General features: G+C 28.0%; 1 protein-coding gene across 1 annotated transcript; it reads left to right on the plus strand.

The window, feature by feature from the left end:
- Positions 1-2,916: 2,916 nt before the first annotated feature.
- On the plus strand, positions 2,917-10,091 carry LOC149889959 (ceramide phosphoethanolamine synthase-like). The gene is made up of 5 exons (XM_090085079.1): positions 2,917-5,801; positions 6,060-6,932; positions 7,176-7,298; positions 8,391-8,471; positions 9,023-10,091. The coding sequence occupies exons 2-5, from the start codon at positions 6,111-6,113 to the stop codon at positions 9,050-9,052; spliced, it is 1,056 nt and encodes a 351-aa protein (XP_089941205.1). The 5' UTR covers positions 2,917-5,801; positions 6,060-6,110; the 3' UTR covers positions 9,053-10,091.
- The last annotated feature ends 1,902 nt before the right edge of the window (positions 10,092-11,993 follow it).

Below are 11,993 nucleotides of genomic sequence, written 5' to 3' on the forward strand. Positions count from 1 at the left end.
GCTTCAACAACACGTCGTTTGATTGTTCGGTCCGATACAGGCAGCTCTAATTGCTTTTGTATCTCGACTGATGTTATCCAGGGATCCTTCTTAACGGATCTGAAGATCATAGAATCCTCTCTAGAAGGGGTGGAACGCGGTCTTCCACCTTTGTTATCTGCTGCCAACTTCCCCGTAGAACGATATTTGGAACATAGTCTTGATACGGTCCATTTTTTCACGCGATATTTATAACAAATACTTTTTTGTGACATTCCATTTACGTAATCACCAATAATTTTCTTTCTTAGTTCCAATCCAAGACTGTCGGGAGCCATTTTTGCACTTGAAGTCATAAAAATAATAAATACTTCTGCATGCTACTGGATGCTTCCAGATGCTTCTTCTGGAAACCTCTGGACGCTTCTGCATGTTTCTGGAAACTTCTGGATACTTACTTTAATTATTAAAAAACTTCCGTGACGTTGACACGGACCAGACTTAAGAAAATGAAACAAACCAAAAAAGTTGCACTTGTTTTGTCCGCTGCAAAATGGCACTTGTCAACGAAATTCTGCCTGTGTGCTGTCACCTGTCAGCTGATTGCTCATGTCATGGCATGCTATGACTCCAGACTCCTGAACTGTTTGCTGTGGTAGTATAGTTCGTTTCGTTTTTAAGACATGTAAAATTAGGAACATTTTTTAGCATTGCTCGATGTTGGTTGCAAATGTTTTGTCCAATACTGTAGATAATAAAGAGAACAGTACCTAATATGGATCCCTGAGGGATACCAATGCAGACGCTTTTAATGTCTGAGAAGATGCTATTTTAAGTTACAAACTGTTCACAAATGAAAAGGTATGTTTTAATAATTATGCTTTGATAAGAGAATGTTATGGTTTAAGTTGTCAAAACTCTTTTGTTAATCAATGAAAACTCCACAAGTAAAGTTCCAGTTATCAAGAGAAACTCAAATTTTCTTTAGCTACGAGAAGAGAGTGAACTGTAGATTACTTTTTACGAAAACCAAACTGGTGTTTATATAAACATTGATTTTGGTTAAGGAAGTCGAATAATTTATTATGCAAAACATTTTCATACATTTAGCTTATATCAGAAAAATTGTGACAAAATATATGAAAATAAAGCATTGCATAGCTCGTCAAAATTATAATAAAAATAATGCGTTTTAGTATAGCATATTTTGCATTTTATTAGATTATAACACGTTATATGTTATTATGAAGAATCATGAAAAAATATTTTTAGTAAATGTTGTAAAAGAGTTCATTGAAACCCTTTTGGATAATTTGTAGATGATTGAAAATTATTATCGCATATATTTTATGTAGAGTAATTCAAGATTTTAGTTTTCTGATTTTCTCCCTAAATTTCAAGCCATTACTGCTATTTCTACCTCAAGCAGAAAGTAAATTGCATAATTTTAACCTTTAAAATTTTCAAAATTTTCTTGCCTTAATCTAGTTGCGTCAGTAAAACGTAGCCCCCCCCTCATCCCCCCTCATCTTAAAAACTGTTCCCAGGATCCTGGTTTAACATATTTAAAATTCAGCGTTGAGTTTTTTTCTCACAACTTGAATTACGAAGTCAGAGGAAAATCTAGGGTGGTACACTTTGGGAGGCATGAGTGAAACTTTTCTCCACAGATGTTCTTCTTGCCTTAAATGTTATTAGTATTACAGTACAATCTCACTAATTCGAATTTCCTTAATTCGAAAACGTCTATAATTCGATTAAATGTGAAGTCACCGTGAAATGCCCTTAAGAAGAGTAAACTTTCTATAATTCGAAAATCTCTCTAATTCGAACTTTTATTTTTCCCCATAAAATTCGAATTAGAGAGATTGTACTTTATAAGTTTTTGCTTCAAATTAAGAAAAATTGTAACCCTAAGTTTATCTTTAAAAAATATGACATTCAGAATTTTTTTTTAGGGAGGGGGAGAGCGGACATGCACCACCTCGCCCTTAATTTTTAATTTTGTTCGTCGAGTTACTTTTTTTTTTTTGTACAACATTTTATAAAAAATAATATTAAAAAATGTTTTAAATTATTCGAATGATTATTTGCATAATATTCTAATAATATTTTTAACACCCTTTTAAAGTTAGCACAGTTTAAATTTTTTAACTATACCCGTTAAAATTGACAGCATATCCATAAGATAGTGGATACAATCAGTACACACGCACACATTTTTTTAATACAGGCTTGGATTTTTTATAAATTTTTTGAGATCAAAATGTTAACTTAAATATATAGATTGGTTTTGTGGTAAAGAGTAAATCATTAATTTATAACTTAAAAAGAGTTCTTTTAAAAATAATCAAAGTATGTTAAGAGAACTAAGCAACTTCAACGATAAACCAAAAGTAGTTCATATATTTCGATTTAGTTAATGTATTTCGATTTTAATTCATATATTTCGATTATTTTTATACACCTTTTATACCGTCAAGAACCTTAGTTCAACCAAGGGCCGATGTTATAAAACAGTTTACGGTCGTAACGTATTCCGAAGCTACTAAATTATGAAAATTATAAATTTTTACAAAAAAAAAACGACTTTAAAACAATTCCAAATCTACAGTTTTTCATTTTAAAAAATTTTATAATTTTTATATCTTAAGTAACTGATTGCACCTACAAGTTAGCTTCGAAATGTATTACGATCGTGAACTGTTTTATGATATTGGACCCAACTCCGAAAACTAGATTTGCTTCATCTTGAGCTCGGAGGCTACGGAAGCTCAAGATGGAGCAACTCTAGTCTAAGGAGTTGGTTGAATTAAAAGTTTTTGATTCGCCTCGTCTACAGTTACCTTGTGGCGGTATTCAGGCGTGTCAAGGGGAGGGGCGGGCACTGTAATTAGGTTTATTGCTTTTATTATTAAAAAACTTCCTGGTCATAGTGACGCCAGAGCGAATTTTTTCGATGTACAATCATTATCATGTCTTCGCTTGTGGTTGTGTTATTTTTATTTGTCTTTTATTTCATATTGCAGGATTGTGCACCTTAAACATCCACATTGGGTTTTTCTTTTTAAATAGTTGGAAAAGTCCACTAAATATAGATGTGCGAGAGCGTTGATGTCAAATCAAATAATACGATACTTTAACTTAAATAGATTTAAAGTTGAAAATCTTGAAAGTTGTTTTTGTTCTTGGCATCACACAAGTAAAATTGCTTGTGTAATTAATTACGCCAGCAATAATCATCAGACTAAAGGGTGTTATCTAGGTAGCAGGGTAGGTGTTAAACAGCATATAGATAAATTTAGATATTTTTAGAAATTTATTTAGTTAATTAAGTATAGCTTTAACTTTTTTTTTGTATCAAATTTATTTTTATATATCTAATAGTATTTCTAAAATCTATATATCTACTTTACAAAATCGGTCAAAATATTTATGAAATATTGTTTTAAAAAATACACTTGAAAGATGGTAGAATAGGTTCTTCATATCTTTGAATTGTAGTTAGATACCTACTATAAAAACTCAAGTTGTTAAGTATAAAATATTAGTTTACATATAAGTCAATTATTTAGAGAAACTTTATTTTAATTCTTTTTTTAGCTGATGGTTGAATTATCTTTTAACCTCATTTAATCCTATTACATGCTATTTGCATTAGTTTAGTTATTTGTTTTTTTTTTTTAAATTGGAACTTAAGCATGTAATGGTGCACAAGGTTAGTTAAATAATTAGTAAATGTATATGGTATCACTATTTATCTATTTCAGTTTACTATAATCTTACCTGCAAAACAATCCAAGAGACCTTGTTTAGTATCAGAGAAGCATGATCTATTGATGTATATTATGTTTTACTTTAGTAATGTACTGAATATGGCTTTTTAAATTTATTATCTAACTGGATAGATAATTGAAAAAACCATATCTGGTCCATCGCTATTTTACTTTTCAAAAATGTTTTATACTCAATCAAATTTCTGTTGTTTTTCTATAAAATAATTTTGAAAAGTAAAGTAGTAATGCAGAAGATGTGTTGATTTACTGAAAAAAGATTCTTAATGTTGTTCTTCTTCCATGAATAGGAATATTTATTGCTTATTGTAAGTATTGCAGTATTTTACTTAATACAATATTGTCAATAAGCGAAAAACATTAAATACAAGCTAATTTGTAATCTCCTTAATTGGACTCATTTTCAGTGATTAATGCCCAGTCCTAGATTTTTTGTTTAATAATTTTTCTATATAATCCAATTTTATTACCTGATTTAGTTTAACACAATACTGATTTAATCAACAGAAGCTTCAATATGTAAAACATTAAATAGAAAAGATTTGAACTTTAGTTAAATTTAACCAAAGAATGTTTAAAATATTTTGCTTTTGTTAATAACTGGTATTAAAGTAGAGTTTTATATGATCTTAAAAAAAAAAAACATTTTATTCAAGTGTTATAATTTGGTTTGGGTTTGTAGGTGATATATATAGATGATGAACATAAAATTCAATTTTAGTTAAGGTGAGCTGAATGAATATTAATGTTTATGATAAAATTGTAAAGTTGTTTAAAATTTTTATGTTTCTTTAAAGTCAAATGATAATAAGTTGGTTGCTAAATTTATGATTAAGTGATTCTTTCTTGTCATTATTTTTATTATTAAATTTTTACTAGCAATTACTTTGTTGAATATGTTTTAACTACAATTAATTTTAGTAGTATACCTTTTTCTTGATGTAACAAAATTAGTCCTAAAAATAAAATGTGATTAACAATATTTGTGTATTAATGAGCAGCATTTAAAAAAAAATGCTTAAGTGAAAGTATTAAGTATACACTGTCTTTTCCAAATATTTTATTTTTATTTACAGAAAAATAAATTTTAAAGTTTCAAAATACAGAATATTGAATTCTTCAGCATTTAACAGCCATATATCAGTCTTAAATATTATTAAATAGATCTTTTTGCATTTTACTAATAGAACTCATCAATAGTTTAATCTTTCCTTAAAAGAGTATGTGCGTTTTTTTCTCCTTAATAAAAGCGATCTCATTTTTTTTTACAAACAAGGCTTCAAGAATCCATTTAATTCTCTCTTCATGCTTTATCTTGTAGTGAGAGCATGTACAGACTCTATTTGATTTAACATATTTTTAAAAAGCTTTAGGATATCTAAAACTAGCTATTTTAATGTAAATCCTATTTGATCTCTACTTTTCAAAATACACAATCAGATTCAATATAAAAATTCACTTGCTCATTCAAGTGAACTTTTTAAAAATCATTATTTGACTGTAAATCCACAAGCTTATCCTAAAAAAATAATACTGATTTTTACTTAATTCCACAAATTTTTTCACAAAATCTTTTTGATAATGTCTTTTATAATCTTTATTCTTAAAAAATTTTTCTCAGATCCTGTCAATTAAACCCTTTTAGTTTTCCCATTTTCTCTCCAAACCATCAATATAAGCTAAATTGCATTTTTAACTTTCATCAATTGTTGAGGTATAAGAAAGTGTGTTTCTTATTTTTAAAACAAAAAGTTCAACTTAGTGATTTACATTTCTTTTTGATATTCCACAACACACCTTTCTGTTATCTGTTTTGTGTTATACTATTTTTTTCTGACTATTGTTACAGGCAGCTTTACAATTGTAGTTTGAACATAATCCAGTGTTTTAAATTTAAGAAACTTTTTTACATTGAGCCAAAGGGAAAAAAAAAGAAACTTACAAATTAAACAATGGTGAGAGTTCAAGGAAATCCAATACGATATTTTATTTGAAAGTGTAATCAGAGGTCACCACGTATGTAAAGAGGTATGGAAGTTGAATTTAAGAGGCTTGTTTCTGTGTTATAAATATAAGGTGAAAAAGTATCATTAACAAGTATAAGGTGTTTACAAGAATCTCTTAAAATCTGCAATACTTCAACACTTCTAAAATATATGTTATTTTTTTAATTTAACTTTTAATAACTGTTTAAAATGTTTATAAGTTGAGAAAAGTTTTTTCAGTAAATGCTCTTCTGAAAATAAAAAAAAAAATTTTAATTTATGGTAGCTGGTATTTTTTTAGAGTCAACGAAGTTTAAATAAAAGATCCTGGTCACAGTTGGCTTTTAAAATTATGGAAATTAATAAAAATAAAGGTGGGTCAGTTCTCAACAGCCACTATGGGTTTTATATGATGTTTGGACTTATTACATATTTCATTTGGTGTGATCTGAATTTCTTCGAAGAGTTAAATGCTGAACAAGAACTTGGTTTTAATTTAGCAAATATAACTCAAAACTTTCCTTCAAAAAGCATTAAATTACGAATGCAAGATCACTTTGCACATTACATTTATCTTCCTTTTTGTCAGTGGGCAGAAGATACATTTAAAATATCTCAAATACCTGGTGTTACTCCTAATGTAATTACAGCAATTCATTTTACTTTGGCTTTTTGTGCAGGGAGATTAATTGCATGTCCAGAAGTTATTTTTTCCAAAATAGCAGTTATACTGTATGAAACAAGAACAATGTTGGATACTATGGATGGTGTAGTTTATAGGGCACAATCTTCTTTAAAAACATATGTATCAGTATGGGGATCATATGGATTTATTATAGATGCATTGGCTGACACTATTGGAGGAATTTTTTTAACAGTTGGTGTAATTTACAAGCTGAACAAAAATCGCCCTTTTAAAAATCTTGATGATGTATCAAAGATGCGAAAGAAGCATAGCTTGGACCTGGAAGGCTCTAAATCACTTCTTATCTCAGAAGAACCTTCTTCAAAAGAAGCTGAAGATTTCTATGGTCTTAAACGACATTCAAAAAGAACTGTAAACTTTACCATAATATTTTTTACAATTCTTGTTATTTTGCGTAGCAGTCTATGGGACTACTTCAACCACAACTATCATAATCTGTTTGCACTTCGGAGACAGGATATTTCTCTTGTAAGTTTATTTGTTTTTTTCCCATTAGTTATTGAGAATGTTGTGTATCTAATATCACTTAATGCAAGTGGAGTGTTTATTCCTAAAGAATATCTTATAGCCAAAAAGTAACAATGTTTTGGGTGATTTGTTAATCCAATATGCACTTCAGATAGGAGTGGTGTAAGTGTAGGATGTGATATTCCTGAAATATAAGAATCATAAAATCTGTTTTGGCTTTGTCAATTCCTGTGTTTCTTTTAGGAGAAACAATGGGAAGTACTTGGATATAAAAGCACATGGTTTTTTTTATGGTTATGGAAAATGACAAGTGCAGATGCATTTATGCATTATACTCTGATAGCTGTATTGTTTGACAAGCTATGGGTAAATTTTTTATTCTTCACATATCTTAATATCTTATCTTAATAAGGTTTATTAACAAAAGTGCAAAATGAAAATATTTAAACAATTAAAATTTAAAAATAATTATTGACATCAGTACCAAAAAAATTGATATCAAAAGATCTTAATGTTTTGCTTCCAAAAGTGAATTATACAGTTATAACAAAGTATTTTGAAAAGAGGTATTTTCTGAAAAGAAAATATTTTGTTGTTACAAGGTTGCAAGGTCATTTTATTTTGGGGCTGCTTTAATTAAAATGGAATAGGTTTGTGTGGCATTTAATGCTTGTTAAGATTAATTTTTTGCAAATTATAGATTTATATGGCATATAAATATAGTATCCTAATTCTGTCTTAGAGATTTTAAATTCTAAATAAAACTCAAACTAATATACTTTATTATTCATGATATTGTGATAAAGGTAAACAAAACAACAATTTTTTAAAGCTATAAAAACAGTTTAAAAACCATGATTTTGCATTAGTGAATTGCTAAGAAGATTATATCAATTGTATTATGATATTTGTAACCTTTATAACCAATCATTGTATTATTATTTGTATTATAATTTGTAACCATTATTTGTAACAATTATATAAATGATTATGATATTTCAATGTGAAGGTTCTTAGAATCAATTGACAGTCTACCCTTGCAAATAAATCTCTTTCAATGTTTAAAAGACCCAAATCTTAATATGACCCATTGATGATCAAAAGGAATTTTGTATAAGCTCTAACTTTTTTTATGACTTATATCTGAATGTATCTGTAAAAGTGAAATATCAGTACATAATTATCAGTTAAATCTTTAATTGCTTTTTTATTTAATTTTATGTTTTAACATATGTAATCCTTTTTATTTCATTGTAAAAATCAACTAATTTTTTTAAAGGTATTATGTTAGTTAGCAGTATCACAAAAATAAACTATATTACTCCTACTAACCATAAAATTACTTGTATTTTTCAATTTCAACTTATGTTAATTTATTAATTTTTATTGCTAAAAATAATATTTTTTTTCTCGAATCTAATAAAATGAGAACGTTTACATTTTTTTTTCTTTTTTTAGGAATGGCTTCGGCTCAATATTTATTTTTCTTTACCTCATATTATCTTTGTAACTATAGTGTGTCAAGTGCATCTTATGCATGTAAGTTTTACTTTCAAACATAAATCATCAAGTGTGTGTGTGTGTGTGTGTGTGTGTGTGTGTGTGTGTGTGTGTGTGTGTGTGTGTGTGTGTGTGTGTATATATTTATATTATACACACACACACACACACACACACTTAATGATTATCATGTATATGTATATTTTATTTAGAAAAGAGTGCTCAACATAAAACCTTTTTACGTTTACAATGAAAAAAATACAATTCAAAAGAAGTCTGATAATAATACCAATTAAATGCTTGTAAATGGGGTTCATATGTTTATATGCACAACTTTGTATTGACCATTTTAGAAATAATATAGTTAACTGTAATAGAACATAAAAGAGGGAAAATTACTTGTAAAAGAAGTAGCAATGTATTGCAAACCTTTGTTAATAATAACACAGTATTTTTTTAACACTATTGGTTATTTAATTTTTTTATGTTAAATATCATAACCATCTCTTTATTAGATAGTTATGTAACTCTTGTATTTGTAAAGAATATAAAAGTCTTTGGTTTCTTTTATGTCATATTTTCACTTTTAGATAAGATATGTTCTTGGCGTGTCTGAATAAAGCTATCTGAAGTTTGGTCGCATCTGCAAACAAATGAAGAAAGTTCTTTCTAAGCTGTTTCATTGCCTTTACTGGCAGCAGCTCTTCCTAAACGTTTTGTTAATGATATTGACTACAACGTATCATTAGGCACTGCTGCAGGTCCCATATAAAATCTTTTTACCTTGCTATTCCTAAATATGTGAGTGGAAGCAACCAACCACTGATCTTATTAGTTTCTGAATGTAACATGCTCTAGTGATCTTTCTATTAAATAAAAAGTTCATGATTTGAAAGTATTTTCTTTTTTTCTTAACACAAACTTTTATTAGCTTATCCATATTATTCCAAGTATATATTTTTGAATTATTTTATTGTGATATTTTCTTTGCAGTTTGCCATGTTTTCTTCTCTAAACATCTAGATATATTTTTTATAACATGAATTTCAATAATGCAATATTATACTTTGGTTTATAATTTCTGCAGAGTATTGTGTAGGTGTGTTTTTTTTTTCAAGCAAGTTAGTGTATTTAACCAGATATCCATTTAACCGTTCAAATTTATTTTTGCTATCTGTGTATTTTTGCATATGTTTACTTCGTTCTAGACATTAAACAATTGTCATTAAAAGTTCATTGTAAATTTTTTGAAATACCTAAAATTAAAAGTTTGCTGTTGTAAATATTTTAGCTGCTATGCATAGCTTTGTATTCTTTTGCGATCTTATCGCTTTTCAACGCTAGATATAAAAGATTATACATGTATGTATGTATGTATGTATGTATGTATGTATGTATGTATGTATGTATGTATGTATGTATGTATGTATGTATGTATGTATGTATGTATGTATGTATGTATGTATGTGTATTTACATATAGCCTCAATTATAATTATAAATTAATTTTTTGTCACAGTTCCCTGTTAACTGTTTTTATCGTGTTTTGTTTTGTTTTTTTTTTAATATGTAGCTTCAAGTATATAAATAGTATTTTTATTCAATGCAAAAAATGTGTATTTGGTATTTTTTTGATTTCAAAGAAACTTGTTCTGAAAAATTTGTCAGTTCACGCGCAAAGCGTTTCCCATCCCTTAATCAATTTACATATTAAAATATTTTTTCTTTTTTCGGTTCAATTTAACAAAGAATTCCCGAAAAAAAAAGTTTAATTATCTGGAAGTAAACTTTATTTATATTAAAACACTGATCAACGTAATTCTTCTGGCATTAGATTTTCTAATGAATTTTAGCGAATTTTTGGATGCTAAGCATAATTCAGATATTCGTTTTTTTCTTTTACATCAGGTTTTTAGAATATAGACAACATTTCTTTTAAAAACTGATTTCTCACAGAAATAACACACATATTGTGAGGAGGGAAAATAAAAGAGATGAATGTTTACCCGACTAAAACACACAACATTCAATTAAAGAAAAGTGCAAGACAGGCGAACACATGTACAATTGCGTGGTAAATAAATCAGTAGCACTATTCACAGTAACAACCAGAATTTCAACATGAAGCAGGCATGAATAAAAACAACTGTTGAGAAAATCATAAGAGAATTTTTTGAAAAAAATTTTGTGGAGATTCTTTTTATGAGGAAAACTTTATGAGAAGGATTTTGAGGGAGTTCTCTTTTTGGAGAGAATTTTATGAGAAAATCAAAAGATAATTTTTTTGAGAAAGGTTTTATAAAAAAACTTTTGGGAAATTAAGAGAAAATTTTAAAGTGAGAATAGTTCTAATTTAGAAAAACACTTTGACCCTGAGTCTATAGGTTGTAAGAGAAAATTGAGTGACTTTGATTACGTATTAGTATTGGTATTAATATATTATTATTTGTATATTAACAGAATATTTATTCATGAGATAAATAGTTGAAAATTTTCATTAAGTAAGAAAAAAAACCAGTGGTAAGTATTATTATTTATATATATATTTGGATTTAGGAATTATTTTTATCGCTACTATTTGCATTAATAATTTTATTGAAAAAAATCACCACCCGTCACACATTCTCACCTCTCACACATCTCTTCGCCCACACAGTGTAGCATTCAACTAATAATATAGATATAAAGTTTGAAGATAAAAGTATATGAAAAAAAATTAATCATTCATTGTAGTCATGTTATAGCTGCATAAACCTCTTCTTTTAGAATATCTGATATACAGCTTCTGGGAATCCTCTAATTAAGTTATGTGGAAACTCACCCCAGTGACTATAAAATTAATGAACTATGATGCTCCAACATCCAAGTACTTGCGTACTCAAGAACAGTTTATCTGTAAAATTTTAATAGTTATCAGCTTTCCTACGAAACCCTACCCACCAAAGAATGCATTTCAAGCTTTAACCTCTACGACATTCAATGCTGTACAAAAGTGCAAAACCCTTATTAGTGCTCATATTTGTGGCTCCAATCCTGTTTTTTTTACTTTTCGCCACAGACTGGAAAAGAATGAATATATCTGAAACAATCTCTTTGAGAATTATTTCATCTAACCAATGATTAATGATGTTCCTATCACACACTACACATCAGGTTGTTTCTTTGTAACTGATTTATTTCACCCAATTTTCTATAACAGTCCTTCTGTTTCAGTAACAAAAGAAAATAAACATTAAGCATGATAAGTTTAACAACAAATTCACTAATTTCTTTTTGTGTGGTTTAACGGTTGACTCAGTGCAAATAGAAAAATTCTTATAAATAGTATTGTTAGCAGTAGTGTTCCGTAGTTTTTTTATTTTTATTTTACAAGTTAGAAATAAAACAATACTGGCATCTCAACTATATAAAGTAAAAACCAGTCTGAAGATTTTATACATGAGAAGAATTTCTTAATTTTCAATTTTATTGCTAATCATTTTCCTAAATAAACTCTTGATACTGATTTTCAAAGTCCAGTATATCGTGATGAAATCGCTCACTTCGCTTTTCTCAGTAAGTT

Source organism: Hydra viridissima, unplaced genomic scaffold, assembly GCF_058129835.1.
Source record: "Hydra viridissima isolate aposymbiotic clone 2 unplaced genomic scaffold, HvirCarnegie_v1 scaffold_4, whole genome shotgun sequence".
NCBI lineage: Eukaryota > Metazoa > Cnidaria > Hydrozoa > Anthoathecata > Hydridae > Hydra > Hydra viridissima.